We start from the raw sequence: 17,512 nt of genomic DNA on the forward strand, positions 1-17,512 counted from the left end.
GGTGGAATTGATCAGATGGCAGAAGTCCTTCCAGAACCGGGTGCTGAACTAGGGCCCTCTGTCCAAGACAATGTCTTTTGGGAACCCATGCAGGCGGACTACATGTTCTAATATCAGCTTGGCTGTCTCTTTAGCTGATGGGAGTCCAGCAAGAGCCACCAGATGCATGGCTTTGGAGAACAGATCAGCGATGGTCAGGATGGTGGGCAGGGCCATGATGAAATCAACGGCAATGTGCGTTCAATGCTGGCAGGGAAATGGAAGTGGTTGAAATTCCCCTGGCGTTGGTGGTTCGTGTCCTTGGCCCTGGCACACACTGGGCACATCTGGATGAACTCCTCCACATCCTTTGCCATCCATGGCACTGCCCAGTTCTGGAAAACGCGCTGAATGAATAGAAGAGTGCGCCAAGCACCGTGGTGTCCAGAGAGTGGAGTGGAGTGGCTCCCTTGGAGGATCTCTGCTCTCATGGAGTTGGGTACGTAAAGTCGTCCGGGCAGCATACTTGCCGGCTCAGTCTCCGCAGCTTGTGCCTGGAGAACTCTCGTTCCCAATTCCCAACGGAGTGGTGCAATGATTTTGGATAGTGGAAGGACAGGCGCGGGGTCAGCTCGGGGGATTTCTTTCTCATGTTGTCGGGAGAGGGCGTCTGCCTTGGTGTTCTTGGACCCCGGACGGTATAAAAAATGGAAATTATAATGTTCGAAGAACAAAGCCTATCGTGCCTGCTTTGAGCTGTTTAATATTTCTGATGGTGATGATGAATGGCTCCCTGGAGCCAGTGACGCCATTCCTCCAAAGCTCACTTTATGGCCAGCAGCTCGCGGTCCCCTACCCTGTATCATTGCTAAATGGGATCAATTTTTTTGGAGAAGAAACTATAGGGATGTCGTTTCTGACCTGGACCTTGTTGGGAAAGAATGGCCCCGGCGACCACATCCAAGGCGTCCACTTCACAACAAATGGCTTTTCTGCATCTGGGTGTAGAAGAATTGGAGCAGTGGTGAAGCGGCGAACAAAGTTCATTGAAGGCGGAGATGGCGGTAGGGTTGATGGTGAAGCAACAACATGATGACAGGTTAGGGCGGTTAAGGGGGCTGCAACCAAACTATTGTCTTGGATAAAGCGATGAGAGAAATCCACGAACCCGAGAAACCGTTGAAGTTGAGAGCGTTGGATACATACTCCTCCATCGCCTGTGTCTCTGCAGTGAATAGAGAGTAGAGATGTCCACGGGATGGGATCCTACCCGGCTGAAGGCCGATAGCCAGATCATATGGGCGGTGAGTAGGAAGGTGTGTTGCACGCCTCTTGCAGAAAACTTTAGCCAGATCTCGATAAGTGGCAGGGATGGTGTTGGTGTCGACGTCGGGGGATTCGGTCTCCCTAGAAAGCATCCCAGCCAAGGCCTGTAGGCAGAGTTCAGTGCAGTTCGGGCCCTATTGTAGAATCCGGTTTTGAGTTCAAAAGATGAGAGGGTCATTTTACAACAGCCAGGGGTGTCCGAGGATGAAATGTGGAGATGATATGAAGGTAAGGTGGAACTGGATCTTCTCTTAGTGCTGGTCGATGGTAAGGGTGATGGGTTGGGTTTAAGTAGTGATGGGACTCAATAAAAGAGGCCGATCGTCGACAGATGTGATCCGAACTGGCTGGGGTAACGCCTCGACCTTTACCCCAGTTTTTTGGCGTAAGAAGAGTCAAGAAGTTATCTGCAGCACCGGAGTCGATGAATGCAATACTCCTGATTTGTGGCCAAACTGGAGGGATATTTGGACCGTGAGACAGGAGATATCTGTTGTGGTGGAAGAGAGTTGGAGATGGCCCGGTGAGTTGCTCTCATCTCTCACCGGGCCTGGGCATTTCCCGGCCGTATAGGGGCAGATGGCTCGATGGTGCGCTGCTAACCCACAATAGGTGCAGAGCCCTCTCTCTCGGCGCGTCCTAATTGCATGGGTTCCCCGGCTCCCGTGTCAACCACGGCGGGTGGTAGAAATCTGTCAGGTCTGATAGCAGTGCGGGTGAAGACGGGTTGGGGTTTAGGAATCGGGCATGGGAGGAGAAAGTAGAGGAGCGGGGCGTGGTGTGAGATAATGATGGCGTGGTGGCCAGCAGGGTCCGGGGAGCTGGCCTCGGACGGGAGAGCAGCCGTTGATCTATCCGAAGGGCTAGTTGGATGAGACCCTCCAGCGTCGCAGACAGCTCTCGTCCGGCGAGCTCGTCCTTAATGCGGGAAGCCAGCCCCCCGTAATGGGTTGTCTGGAGGGTGGAGTCTCTCCAGGTGGTTTAAACAGCAAGGGGGGGGGGGAGGGGAAATCAGCTGTGTAACGACTCATGGACGACCCTCCCTGCCACAGATGATAAAGTTTGTTGTCGGTCTCCACCTTGCCGGCAGGATGTTCGAATGTAAGCTTCAATTGGCAGGTGAACTCATCGTAGGAATGTGCTACATCTGAATCAGATCGAAGAATCGGCGTATAACTCAGCTGCCTGCCCGGATAGCAACAAGACGAGAAGGGTGATGTGCAACCGGTCTGTGGAGTATCTGTTGGAATTAAACTCGAACACAAGATCCAGTGCGGTTAGAAAAACGCTGCATTTTCCATCTGTGCCATCCCATTTATCCGGTAAAGCTAGATACAAGTCAGAGGAGGGGGGGTTTCCAGGCTAGCCGGAAAAGAAGCAGCCTCGCGGAGCACCGCGTTCTCCCGTTGCAGCTCCGCCACCTCATGGCATAAGGCCGCAACGTCTTGGACGCTGCTATGGAGAGTTGCGATCTCCCCATTTAGCTGCTCGATCAACTCAGCGTGCCTGTTTACCACATCGCAGAGGTAAGCGTAATCCCCTGGGTTCACTGCAGACTCAGTCATTCTATCACGTAACTAACCAAAGACTATAAGAGTGCTATAACAAGTCTTAGTTAGCTTAACACTGTGCATGTAGCAAGGTTTTTATTATTATTATTATTATTATGTAGTAAAACAGTCCAAAGATATGCAGGTTAGGCTAATTGGCTATTTTTTGTTTCTAAATTGCCCACAGTGTGTGAATGGTGTGTGATTGTGTGTATGTGTGTTTGCCCTGTGATGGATTACCACCCTGTCCAAGGTAAACCCTTCCTCGTGCCCTAAGTCTCCTGGGATAGGCTTCAGGTACCTGTGACCCTGAATACAAGATAAAGTGGTATAGAAGATGAGTGAGTGAGAAATGGGATATAATAGAAAAAGAGAAGAACCCTAACAGCGCGTTTGCGCCAACTTCAGAAACGTAAAAGCCAGTGTTGCCAACTTAGCCTCGCGTCCTTATGTCTGTGGTGCCACCCATGCGTTAAACCGGTTACAAAAGGGAATTTCCCTTTTAACATAGAACCAGGCAGGTTTGGACACCTTTTTTTCCATAATAAATAAAATCATCAATTTAACAAATGCATTTTGTGTTTTTGTATTTAGAGACCAAAATGCAATTACTTTATTACTAAATCTAAATGTATATTTGTGCAAATTTTGTATACATTTCCTCAAGGTGTTCCTGAGAGATAGTTTTCACAAAACAAACAGATGGATGGACAGAAGGACAACTCAAAAACATAATGCCTCTGGCTACAGCTATCTCTGGCACAGAGACATAAGAAAGCTTTATAAAAACACTGAGAGAAATGGTATATAAAACAAATAATGATACTATGAAGCATGATAAAAATAACATGTATTTATCCATCATTTATTTATTCTTATATAAAATTATATATACATGACTAAATATGTTATAATAAATCCTAAAAAGTGTGATGAAAAAAAAGTACAGATGAAGAAATGACACAGGCTTTGTTGAGGTTTCCTGAAAACCAAAATACATAAAAGAGAGACACACAGGCAATGTGACAGGATGTGCTTGGTGCAGAAGACTCAGAAGACTCAATAATGATGTTGTGCTTGTATATTTTGTCTGTTGTGTTTCATGTGGCTGTAGGTGAGTAAAGTTATTTTCTATTTTCTATTACAGAAAGGAGAGAGAATATTAGTCAGTTCTTAGTTCAGCTGCTTTGTGTTTAGTTCATGTGCTTTCTGTCCAGACTGGGTTTACAGTAGGCCGTAGTTCAGCCCTGTTCCTGAACAACCAAACCGAACACTGACAAATGTTTATTAATTAGAGTTTTAATCAACAACAACTGTCCTTACTACAGTGTTATAATATTAATAGGACCAACAGGGATAAACACATTCAATAGAAATACTTGATTATGGCTTTATAGTTTATGAATATAATGTTACTAAAATGCTACATTTCAAGACCAGCATTTACTTCTATGTAAACTTCTAGACAGCAGTAATCTTTACATACAAGGTGCCTTTTTATACATCATATATTTATACATCATGTCTTGTGTATTAATGTATGTTTTTATACATTTACTGAATTATTATTATTATGTTTCTCATAATCTCTGTTTTATTTAATGTACAGTATCTATTACAATGGAGATAAAAGATAAGAGAAAGGCCAGGGTGTCTTCGATGTCTTCAGTGCGGTTGTACTGTAGCTATAAATAGATGCATGTAATTTTTACAGCTTTGCCTGCTGTCTCTTTGTCAGTAACCACCATCTCCACTTCCTACATAATAACCTCAGCTTTCAACATGTGTAAATTCTTATCTCACTCACACACCTAACTAGCCTGCACTATAAAAAAAATGTGTTTTTTGTTAGTGTGGGTGTTGAGGTGAATAGAGTGTATCGATAGGGTTTGAGTCTGTGTGAAGATGTTCCACTATGTGTGCAAACTGTTTAATAAAGAGGAACATTTTGTTCATCCTAATGACTTGTTTTTCCCCTCTCACCATCAACTGTGAGCTTTTTACTGATAGAAGTGATGGTCTGTTTGATACGGAAGCTCCAGAGCTTGAGTCGAGCAGCCCTCACTAAAGTCAAGTCAAGGCTTGAATCGGTTTCCTGAGACTTACGCTTTGACACTTCCTGGGTGTCCACACTTCAAAGAACACAAAACCCTATTCTTTGCTTTGCACATTAGTGCTGAGAGGAATTTGTGTTTTTGTATCACATTTTGTAACCACTTTTACTTCTCAAACGATTCCCATAAAATAAAATAAAAATCCCTCTTCTTATTCCCAATGCACCATCTAAACGACAACATGTGTCTTTTGATAACAAAATGTCACAATTTTCATAAAGACAATGACATCAAATTCAAATTCAAATTTTATTTGTCACATACACAGTCATACACAGTACGAAATGTAGTGAAATGCTTATACGACTGCCATTGACCCTAAAAGAGAATTAAAGTTTACAAATAAGAAATAAATATAAATAAAAAAGAAATACGATAGAAATTAAATAGAAAAATTAAATTAGACTAGGAAAAATAGAACTAAAAATAAAAATAGAAATATGATGTACATAAAAAATAGAAATATACTGTACAAATTGAAATATACTGTACTGGGTGTGCAAATATGCATAGAACAAAGTGTCTTTGTGCAGAGGTTATTAAAGTGTCTTTGTGCACTGGTTCAGGATGTAAACATAAACATGTAGTGTAGTTGTGAAGGTAGAAGTGCAAAGTTATTAAAGTGCACGACACACATGTCGTGCAAAGCCTTGCAGAGCACGACCATGCAGCACATTATTGGCACCCAACATACATACATGCATGCATACACACACACACACACACACACACACACTATATAAATTTTTTTTGACATATTTGGCCAAACCTGTTAATTATTAAATTCAGATGTTTTAATCTTTTTTTACAAGAATATTTTCACTGGGATGATTTAAAATTTTCACCACAGAAAAAACACTGCTGAAGTGGCATAAGTGAATTTAACGTGCTGGAGCCGTTTTAAGATAAAACTTAATCTTTATCTGATCTACGTTTTCAATGTCTCATAAAATGTTATTTCTTTGTATTAAGAAACTATCCGAAGAGTTTAGGCAGAAAGAAAGCTGATAACACGTCATGCCTTGTGTTATAATGTCTTTATTTAGAGCTGATCAGCTTTGACCATGTGTATTTTTTCCTTATGATTAACTTTAGTCTGATCAAGAGAGGTGGGCTGATGAATAAAGAGGATTCTATAGTCAGATTATTGTACGTTCCTACAATACTTACAGTGTATGTTTTTACACATTTACAGAATAATCTAATTTACTGAATGTAACCCTAACCCTGTAATAACTCATATAAAGTGTTATTTTGGTGTTTCTTAATATTTACGCTGCAGGATGTTGTGGTTTATGCAAAAACCCCTGTGCAGGAACTCAGAAGGGGTCTGAGCTGCAGGCGTAATTTCGTTTTCAGCACACTTTTTTCTTTTCACATATTTTCTTTTTTTTTATACACACTTTCCCTTTCATGCACACTTTGTCCCTATACAGTAATTTACTATAGTAAGTTACTATAGAGTAATTTGCTCTATACTTTGCCACATGCTGAGTCTTGGGGATTTACAGTAAATAGACATGCAGGCAGGTGGCGTGCATTTCTCCTGATTGTTTTCATGGCGGCATTGTCTAGAAACCGTGAACCTTATGCAATCAGACCCAACACTAAAATAATATTACATAATTATCCGAATCCTGGATGTTTGAGTTATCCCAAATGTATTTTCCATAAAAAATCATTAATCGTTTGATTTTTTTATTTGATTTTTCTATTTGATTGACCTGAAGAACAAGTATTTTCTTATAATCTTTGAAAAAAGAAAAATGTTGTACTTTATATGTTATTAAATTCTGAGTTTTGGTTTGTTTCTTTAGGCTGCCCTCTTTCTGCTGATACTCCAACAGAAATCACAGGACGCAGAGGTGATTCAGTGCTGTTACCCTGCTCCTGCTCTGACCTGAACACCAAACCTCAGAAACTCACCTGGGAGATATCCAAAACAGGACTTTTAATAGAAGTGTTAAATGACAAGCACTACAGTAAAAGATTTCAGATGTTTATTAACACTTCTCCTGATAATCTGTCTCTGCTCATTTCTGATCTTAAAGAAGAGGATCAAAGATACTACAGGTGCAGGACTGAGAAGGAATACAGAGACATCATGCTTTATGTTAAAGGTAAAGCATTTAAATACTTAATAAATGTGTCTACAGTATGTAAAAACAGACTTGTTTAGCATAAAGCCATTTACCATAACTAAAGGGAAAATAATTGGTATGATAATTGTCATATTGATTATGTTGATATTGATTATAATTCAGACTGGCTTGAACCTTTGCACTGCTCTCATATTGGTCTGGATATATTTCTCAGTCTAATCTTTAATTGTTTTTGGTGACACTATATTGTTTATAGAGCTACATAATACTTGAATAACTCCTTCATAACAATTGAAATTAAAATTAACACTGTTGGGAAGGTTTTTTTGGGGGGGGTAGGGGGTATTGGGACATTCTCTCACATTCTCCTATGTCCTGTCTAGTCCTATGTCTATGTTGTAGGGAGGAACAGGCTATCCCAAAGTGAGTTATCAATCTATCACCTTTTAGAACTTCTCTCCTAGCCCAAGTGGTGCCACCCCGCTAACCTTATCTCATCTGTGACACAAAGCAGCGTCTGTGATGCGCAGCAGCAGTAAACTTAACCCAATCAGGGAAAAAAAGCCACTGCTCCTGGAGTCAGGCCAAGTCCAGATGGCTAGAGTTACCCTTGACTACAAAAGTGTAAATCAGCAATTTGATAAACTGAGTTTTACAGCTTCACTTCGGGTTAGGGGGAACCACCAAGTCACACCGCTGACACTTTCATGAACCCCAGGACGCAGCTGTACGCCCACCTTTTCTTTTCTTCCTGCAGGAAGAAAGACACCATACTTTCATAAAAACAATCATTTTAAGTGTGCCAGCAGGGCAAATAAATATATATGCTTGTATAGAATTCTTTATGTCTGTGTGTTATGTTTGGTATTGAACACAAGCTTGTTTTATTTAAAGAACATTGGTGTGTATGAAAAGTTGGTAGTTAAACAGGGCTCATGTGAATATACTTTATGAAAGTATTACAACTTTAGCAGGATGTTCCTAACTGGGACATACCAAATATCAAGCTAATGTATGCACAAGAAAGGAACCGTGCGAGGTGTGGCTAAGCCCAGCAACAACAATCTGATTGGCATAACCACACGTTGCATGGACCGAATCTGTGGGGTTAAAACTCCAAGGTCTGAACAGGTCCAGCGCTCGCTTGCTCACTCTTTCACCACTCGTGTCTCTGCCCTTGTGGGCACGCTTCGCCATTGTCCTTTCGCCGCTGTGCTTTCGCACTGCCATTGGTAATCAAGCAACCAATGCATCACTGAAGGGCTTCCCCGAAAGACATTATCTTAACAACAGCACACCAACCAATTTAGAAACAGAGAGAAAAGGAATGGCAAGAGTTTAGGAGTAATTGTAGGGACTTTTACTGTTGGGACTATGACAGGGAAGGCAAGAGAGATGGTTGATATGATGCAGAAAAGGAAGGTGGATATACTGTGTGTCTAGGAAACCAGGTGGAAAGGTAGCAAGGCTAAAAGCTTGGGAGCAGGGTTCAAATTGTTTTACCATGGTGTGGATAGTAAAAGAAATGGAGTAGGAGTTATTCTGAAAAAGAAGTTTGTAAGGAATGTTCTAGAGGTGAAGAGAGTATCAGTTACTGTGGTGAGTCTGAAGCTGGAAATTGAAGGGGTGATGTTCAATGTTGTTAGTGGTTATGCCCCACAGGTAGGCTGTGAGTTAGAAGAGAAGGAGAAATTCTGGAATGAGTTAGATGAAGTGATGTAGAGCATCCCCAGAGGTAAGAGAATGGTGGTTGGTGCAGACTTCAATGGACATGTTGTGGAAGGGAACAGAGATGATGAAAATGTGATGGTGGTTTGGTCTTCAGGACAGGAATGTAGAAGGACAGATGGTGGTGGACTTTGCAAAGGGGGTGGAAATGGCAGTAGTAAATACTTTCTTCCAGAAGATGCAGGAACATAGGGTGACATATAAGAGCAGAGGCAGAAGCACTCAGTTGTAGAAGACGTTGTAATCTAAAAGAGATCAGTGACTGCAAAGTGTTGGTAAGGTGGTGAGGAAGGTGAAGAGGACAAAGGCAGAGCAAAGGACAAAGTGGTGGAAGCTAAGAAAGGAAAAATGTTGTGTAGTCTACAGGGAGGAGTTGAGACAGGCTATGGGTGGTCAGGAGGTGTTTTCAGTTGACTGGACAACTACAGCCAATGTGATCACGGAGACAGGTAGGAGGGTACTTGGTGTATCATCAGGAAAGGGAAAAGTGGACAAGAAGACTTGGCGGTAAAATGAGGAAGTCCAGGAATGTATACAGGGAAAGAGGCTCACTAGGGAGAAGTGGGACACTGAGAGGACTGAAGAAAGTAAACAGGAGTACAGGGAGATGCAGCGTAAAGTGAAGGTAAAGGTGACAAAGGCCAAACAAAGAGTATATGAGAACTTGTATGCTAGGCTGGACAGTAAGGAGGGAGAGGTAGATCTGTACAGGTTGGCAAGACAGAGAGATAGAGATGGGAAGGATGTGCAGCAGGTGTGATTAACGATAGAGATGGAAATGTACTGACAGATGCCAGGAGGGTGATGGGAAGATGGAAGAAGTATGTTAAAGAGTTGATGAATGAGGAAAATAAAAGAAAACAAAGAGAGAAGAGGTGACTGTTGTGGAGCAGGAAGTAGCAAATAAAGTGAGGTGAGAAGGGCGTTAAAGAGGATGAAGAGTGAAAAGGCTGTTGGTCTTGATGTGGAAGTATGGAAGTGGTGTTCCATACCTGTGGAGGTATGGAAGTGCTTAGGAGAGGTGGCAGACAATGTTGTTTACCAAGATCTTGGAGAGTGACAGGATTCCAGAGGAATGGAGGAGAAGTGTATGCTGATTTTTAAGAACAGGGGAGATGTGCAGAGCGGTGGCAATTACAAAGGCATAAAGCTAATGAGCCATACAATAAAGCTGTGGGAAAGAGTAGTGGAAGCTAGGTTAAGGGCAGAGGTAAACATTTTTGATCAGCAATATGGTGTCATGCCTAGAAAGAGTACATCAGATGCAGTATTTGCTTTGAGGATGCTGGTGGAGAAGTACACAGAAGGTAATAAAGAGTTGCATTGTGTCTTTGCAGATTTAGAGAAAGCGTACGACAACGGGTGACGAGAGGGAAGCTGTGGTGTTGTATGAGGAAGCCTAGAGTGGCAGAGAAGTATGTTAAAATGTGGTGCAGGACATGTATGAGAGCTGTAAGACAGTAGTGAGATGTGCTGTAGGTGTGACAAAAGAGTTCAAGGTGAAGGGGGATCTGCATCAAGGATCGGCTCTGAGCCCCTTCTTGTTTGCTATGTTGATGGACAGGATGACAGATGAGGTTAGACAGAAGTCTCCATGGACAATGACATTGTGTTTGCAGATGACATTGTGCTTTGTAGCGAGAGCAGGGAACAGGTTGAGGAAAATTTGGAGAGGTGGAGGTATGCTCTGGAAAGCAGAGGAATAAAGGTTAGCCACAGTATGACTGAATACATGTGTGTGAATAAGAGGGACTCAAGAGGAACGGTGAGGCTACAGAGAGCAGAGGTAAAGAAGGTGCAGGACTTTAAGTACTTAGGGTCAACGGTCCAAAGCAACAGAGAATGGGAAAGTAGGTGAAGAGGTGGGTACAGACAGGTTGGAATGGGTGGAGAAAAGTGTCAGGACAGTGGTGAGACCAGCGATGCTCTATGGCTTAGAGACAGTGGCACTGAAAAAAAGACAGGAGGCAGAGCTAGAGGTAGCAGAGCTGAAGATGTTAAGGTTCTCTTTGAGAGTGACAAAGATGGATAGGATCAAGAATGAGTTCATCAGAGGGACAACCTATGTTAGATGTTTTGGAGATACGGTCAGAAAGGGCCAGACTGAGGTGGTTTGGACAAGTTTAAAGGAAAAATTGTGAATATATCGGTAGAAGGATGCTGAGGTTGGAACTGCCAGCCAGGAGGTCTAGAGGAAAGACCAAAGATGAGATTTATAGATGCAGTGAAAGAGGACATGAGGTTAATTGGTGTGAGAGAAGAGGATGCAGAGGATAGGGTTAGATAGAGGCAGATTATTCACTGTGCTGACCCCTGAAAGGGAAGAGCCAAAAGACAAAGACCAATCAGCAATGCCATGATTCCCTCCTGCCAAGGGCAAATCACAGAGGAGACCGAAAAAGTACCACAAGTAAAAAAACAAAGCTTCATACCTTGCTGAAAATTGGGAGGCAATCCAAAACTCCAACTGAAAAATATGTTATGTTATTATGTAATAGATAAAAAATCAGCAAAACACACTTTACACAATGATATAAAGCAAGTCAACCTTTTGTTTTTCTATACTGCTTATCTTGTGCTGGGTTAAACTAGATGAGGCAGGAAATAAGAGCTGATCATATAATACAGGCTCAGTAAACATCTGGATAAATTGCAAAAACGTATTTGCAATTTAGGCCTAGACAGAGCTGATTGGCCAAGCTCTCTCAGTTGGTGGGATGGGAGCTCTCACATTAATTACTGATCTACAGCCAATCAGAGGCATCAGTGAGCTCATGCAAGCGGAAGGAATCAGATATCACCATCCTCCAAGTGTGTTACAGTTACAAACTGTTATGTTTACAGGCTGTGAGCTGGTGAAGAAGACAGAGGTAGAGCATGTGACTGTGTTCACTGGAGAGTCTGTAGTTCTGCCCTGCGTCTGCACTGACATACAGGACAAACCACAGGCTCTAAAATGGCAATTTTTCAGAATCAATAACTCTCAGGAAATTTACCCTAACCAGACTGGACATCACAGAAACAGAGTCAAACTGGTCAGTAACAACTCTCCAGGAAACCTCTCTCTACTCATATCAGACCTGACTGAAGAGGACCAGGGAGAATACAGATGCTCTGTACAGGGTGACAAAAAAGATATCAGACTATCTGTTAAAGGTACATTATTTTTCATTAGTGACTGTGAACATGCTTTACTCCAGGAGCATGTGCCATATTACTAACAGCAATCATTAATTTTAACACGTGTTGTCTTTTTTGTAGAAAGAAAAGAAACTTTAATACACTTGAGGAAAGCAGGCATAACACCTTCATCAAAACAGCCTCAAAGTAAAACCACAAACTCTCCACCTGCATCATCCTCAACAACACTGCAACAAGATACAAAGCAAACACACATCAACCTCCCTCTAAGTGACAAAATTTCTAATATTTGATCAGCAATGAACACCACTTATTAACTATATTTACATATTTATTAACATTTTGGTTGTGTTTTATTACTCAGTTTTGGGCATTTCGGCAGTTTCATTGCTGGTGATATTCGTTGTAGTGGCATTGATTTGTTGGAGATGCAGAGGTAAACACACACACAAACACACAAAAGATTGATTAGCCAAAATATGTACACCAAAAGTTACCCATAGATGTGTGACTTCTGAGGTCTTTTCTTTTTAGGACAAATATATGGAGAGAAAGTGATTACTGAAGAACATGGATTACATCAAGATTGTAAGATAATGCAGAAGGCAAGTTCCTCACCTGCTCAGATATATAAATATAAGTGTTTTTTTGGGCTCAACAGTAAAGACACAGGAAATTTATAAATGTGTTATGTGTATAATGTCCATGTCTTTCCACAGAATGTACCTCATGCTGTTTACGGGAATATCACCTACACTGACACAGCTGGAGCAGCATGCATCCAGATGGATGCAGAAGAGGAAAATATATATAGCATTATAGCAAATTAAGTCCTTATATGTAAAAAAAAAAAAAAAAAAGAAATTTGTCAATATTGTTAACCCTGTGCTCACTATGGTGTGTATTTAATATACTGTATGTGTTCAGCATTTTTTATATATATAATATTGTATATGATAATGCTGAACACATACAGTATATTAAATACACACCATGGTGAGCACAGGATTCACAATATTGACAAATTTATTTTATTTTTTTTTACCATAAATAGCAGATTTATTCATGTGTATGTTTTAAAGCATAATGTTGCAAATAAAATTTTGGTGTTTTTTGGGGGGAAGGGGGAGCAGATGGGGGTGCATAAAAATCTTGCCTTGAAATGTTCCTTTTAGACGACTTTCGATGACTGCTGTCTAAGTTCTTGTTTGTGACCCTGTGTGGAAAATCTGCCTGGCCCGAATATGTATTCTGATGCTTAGGTATTACTGTCCTGATGTTTTAACTGTAATTTATTAATGAATGTGTGACAGAGTGCTTGAATGTACAGTATAGTATTACACTGTCACAAAGGACAATTTTACATCTTGAAGCTTGCTCTTCTATACAGTAACTTAAAAGACAAAGCTCAATTTCATTGCAGCAATGAAAATTACAATTAAGTTTCTATTATGTCTAATAGGGTTCTGATGTTTCTCCTAAAATTCACTATAAGTAGGTGAGACAGGACAATTAGCAAGCCACTCAGTGTTATTGATGGCTCCTTTATTCTCATTTGGAGAGAAAAGTGCAATACTAGAACTGTATACAGTATAGCTGTGTATATACTCCACATCTCCTCTGAGGATATGCTTGGTGTTGGATCATTTGGGTGAGGGGCTTGTTGGGTGGTGCATCTGTGTATTGGGCTTGTTTCTCCAGTGCATCCCATGAGCAGTTGTCTAAAGGGATCTGGGGCCAACCCTCTGGGGCTGCGCAGTGGGCTGTGGTGCACTGGGTGTTCTTTTGCCTTTCTAACATGGCCAGCATTGTGCTGCATTGGCTTGTCTGTGGGATGGGGCAGGACTGATTGTGTCAGCATGGTTGAGGGTGAAGAACCTTGCTCAATGTCTTAACAGTGGCAGCCCAGTGATGCTAGGGTTTTTTAATGTGATCCCTACTGCAGTGTTAGCCTCATAGAGCTGGCCAGGGCCTTCAAATTATTGCACCTTACTTAAAAATGAAAGCAATTTGAAAATCAAAAAAATGTTTTCCATCTTACGACCCTCGTAAGACCAACAGTCAACATTCACACGCACATTTAAACCTTAAAGGCAACTTGGGAAAGCCAATTAGCCTAATCTGCATATCTTTGGACTGTGGGAGTAAAGCAGAGTACCCAGAGAAAACCCACCAAGCACGGAGAGAACATGCAAAGTCCATGCACACAGACCCTGAAGCAGGAATCAAACCTGGACCCTGGAGGTGCAAGATGACAGCGCTAACCACTAAGCCACAGTTCTACATTTATTGTACTACAGTAACCAATAGATCTTTTTTATATTTTGAAATGTAGAATTTATAGATAATATATTTGTAAAAATCATTCATAAATAAATTATCTTTATAAAGTTTTATTAAGTGGTACATGGTTCAAAACTAAATAATGTCTGACTTATTTACAGAATTCACAGAAAATATTATTTGGGTAATGCCATTAAGACTACAATCAATAATTTTCGGTCTGTTTATTTACCTTAGAAATATATACTAAAAATATATTCATCATATTTTAATTTAAAAAAAGCTCTTCATGTGCTCTTTCTCAAATCCCTAAAAGATGCATTAAGGGGTGGAATGAGAACAAATTGAGTCCATATAGAGAGCTCTGCGATTTCTCTGCCTATAAGTTTAAAAAGAGGTACAAAAGGTGTTAATTGTTTTAGAGTTTAAAGAGAGCTTCTTTGAAGCTTGAATCGCAAATTTGCGAATCTGCACATCTTTTTCTTGCTTCACGCTTAGAGTATAGCATTGTCTTCTCCAGAAAGAAAAGAACATGCTTTGCATATAATACAATGCAGCTATAGGTTTTGCTCATTTATTTATTTATTGATCTTCAGCAACCATTTTGTTGTGGTCAGGGTCATCTTAAATACAGAGCGAGAATTCAAAGTGGGGGAATTCAGATGAGACAACAGTCTATTACAGGGCACCACTCACATGTATTCACACCTAGAAGCTAGTCTAATTAGGCAAACCCACACGTTTTTGACACTGGAAGGAAACCCCCTAGAAAACTCCCTGTACAAGCACATGAAAAACATTTAAAAAACTCTGCACTGACTTTAAACAATGTTGTAAAACCACCTTTGTTGTAAACCCTCTTTTAATTCCATTTTGTGTGTGTGTGTTTTTTTGTGTGTGTGTTTATATCATTTTTGTTAAATAAATAATGGCACAATAAAAAAAAACTTATTTGTTTGTTGTTCGAGGTTGGATTTGCTTAATATTGAGACCCGCTATATCAGAAATAATTAGATTATTTTTATTATGTGTTTTACACAAAAAACATAGAATTAAAAGAAAGGGTAATAACTTTTACCCATGTCAGTATTTTATACATTCATTTTGTTTGTCATGGTGACTCTCAGGGAATGACACACACTTCGAAGCAGTGGTGTAACAGCTCTCACTTCCCACTGGTTATTGTTGTGAGAAATATAACCATGCATGCAAGATATCAACACTAATTGAACCAATTACAGTAAACATGTTGAACTTGAAGTGGATAATTTTTTATTCTCAAAAGTTAGGGATAACCAGGACAATGTAAATGAAAGACAGATGTCTTTTCTTGCATTGCCTACATGAAATGATGTGTGTTCTTCTCATGTCTGAAGGTTCTCCAGTTTCCCCACACCTACTGAAAACATGCATGTACTGAGATTATGCTTGATTACCCTTTATGTGTGAATATGTCTGTTTATGTTGCCCTGTGATGGACTGGTATTTCCTCCTGTGCCTATTCTGAGGACACCAGATGTCTACTTTAAACACTATATTTTCATTTACTTTACATTTAGCACATTCATTTACATGATCTAGTATATAGTCCTTTACATAGTAGATTTTTAGACACAGGTTTACCTTGGATTGCAAGCATAATTTATTGTGTAAATGTGCTTGCAATCCAAAGCACTCGTATATTAAAGATTCTCCGAAAGAAATAATGGAAACATCAATTATTCATTTCACAAGACAAAAATATTCATATGAAATAAATAATACAAAAAGAAAAGTAAAAAGATCAAATTAAACAAATTAACCTGCATTTTACCTTTAAAAAGAATTGTGGCTGGTGTGAGATGAGAGCGGAGAGGAGGAGGAGGGGGATTGTTGTGTCGGGTGAGGATTTAGCAGAAGTCAAATTGGGATTTGTGGTCAAATTTCTGGTGATTGAAAGCATTAAAACTGATTGACATTTATGGAAGACTTCCATCACAGTACAGTGTTGAGACTCTCAGCTGCGTTAAAACATTCAAATGATGTAAACATTTTAAAGAAGGCCACATATCTGTGAATGATGATCCTAGCTGAGGTGGCGCAGGGTACACTGCAGTCTTCCCCATGAATGTTCAGCAGGTAGAGTGCTTGATCTTTAAAAACTGATGGAAAACTTGCCTCCAATTTGTGGGAACCATACACAATCATTTACCAATATCACTTGCACATTACAGGAACTCTGCAGGGAGTTAATGTCCCATCCCTCGTACAGTCCTAACCTTGATCCAAGTCATTTCCCCATGTTCAGGCCATTAAGGAGTTCCCAGGAGGCAAGCTTTTCAGATGTAAAGCAGGCAGTCCAATCATGGCTCCAGTGTGCCGAGAACCTAGATGGTATCCAAGCACTAGTGAAACACTGGGGTAGGTGAATTAGCGAAGCAAAAGTTGTCCGCACTTTGGCTTAAGAATTTATTTTAATCACATTTTAGAAAAGACAAATACATCATTTTTTGACACAACCTCCTTGCCTTCCTGAGGGCAGAAGGGTCTTTCTTGATGGCTAACGCCTGTGCAAACTTTCATACACATTTCTTTGGGACAAAACTCTTTTTCTACTGTCCAGAAAAATCTTTGATAAACAACAGTATCAGGGACGTACACCCTTAGGCAAAAAAACAAGTAATCACTGCACTCTACTTATCTTTCATGCAAATCACAAGTCATCCATTTTTGCTTGCACTGCAGTTACAAATAAACTGTTATAACACGTTCACAAGCAGTGACTAAATAAATAACAGAAAGAGTGTCTGAAGAAGAATAAATATTATTGTTTATGTATTTAAGTTAAGGAATATAATAATTTAAATGTTTTTTGCAGGTAGCTGTTCTCGCCTCAGGACTGCTGACTGTATGTACTTTCACATGTGCTGCTGCCCTACAGTTTATGTATTTAACAGTTATTAGAACACCTGTTACTTGAAGTGAAACTTATAGTTAAACAGCCTAGTGTTGTAATTGTCTATTAGCACTCTTGGGATGCCTTTCATCTTATTAGATTGCTGGGTCAGAACTGACTGTTGTTTAATACAGTTTTTTTTACAATAGTTTTAGTTTCAGTTTCAGAACCTCAATGTCATTTTTTCAAAACCCTAGACAGAAAACTTCCAACTAATGATAAAACTACACATTTTTTAAAACTCAAACACCTTTTCCAATTGCTTGAAGCTTAAATAAACAGAAACTAAATTTGTTTGACTACCAATAGCCAGTCGAATAAGTAAATAAATAGTTATTGCATTATGTTTCAAGA

The 17,512-nt window shown here is 40.3% G+C and overlaps 1 protein-coding gene across 1 annotated transcript; it reads left to right on the top strand.

The window, feature by feature from the left end:
• Positions 1-3,458: 3,458 nt before the first annotated feature.
• On the top strand, positions 3,459-15,141 carry LOC128544817 (junctional adhesion molecule-like). The gene is made up of 7 exons (XM_053515105.1): positions 3,459-3,969; positions 6,787-7,089; positions 11,644-11,955; positions 12,061-12,210; positions 12,305-12,376; positions 12,475-12,545; positions 12,660-15,141. Exons 1-7 carry the CDS (start codon positions 3,921-3,923, stop codon positions 12,768-12,770), a joined length of 1,068 nt encoding a protein of 355 aa, XP_053371080.1. The 5' UTR covers positions 3,459-3,920; the 3' UTR covers positions 12,771-15,141.
• The last annotated feature ends 2,371 nt before the right edge of the window (positions 15,142-17,512 follow it).

The sequence above is a fragment of the Clarias gariepinus genome, chromosome 2, assembly GCF_024256425.1.
Source record: "Clarias gariepinus isolate MV-2021 ecotype Netherlands chromosome 2, CGAR_prim_01v2, whole genome shotgun sequence".
Lineage (NCBI taxonomy): Eukaryota > Metazoa > Chordata > Actinopteri > Siluriformes > Clariidae > Clarias > Clarias gariepinus.

What these genes read in the sequence shown, in the direction of transcription:
- LOC128544817 (XM_053515105.1), top strand. Translation starts at nt 3,921, where the DNA reads ATGATGTTGTGCTTGTATATTTTGTCTGTTGTGTTTCATGTGGCTGTA. An exon ending in CATCATGCTTTATGTTAAAG is followed by an intron (nt 7,090 to 11,643) that starts GTAAAGCATTTA and finishes TTATGTTTACAG; the next exon opens with GCTGTGAGCTGGTGAAGAAG. An exon ending in ACACATCAACCTCCCTCTAA is followed by an intron (nt 12,211 to 12,304) that starts GTGACAAAATTT and finishes TTTATTACTCAG; the next exon opens with TTTTGGGCATTTCGGCAGTT.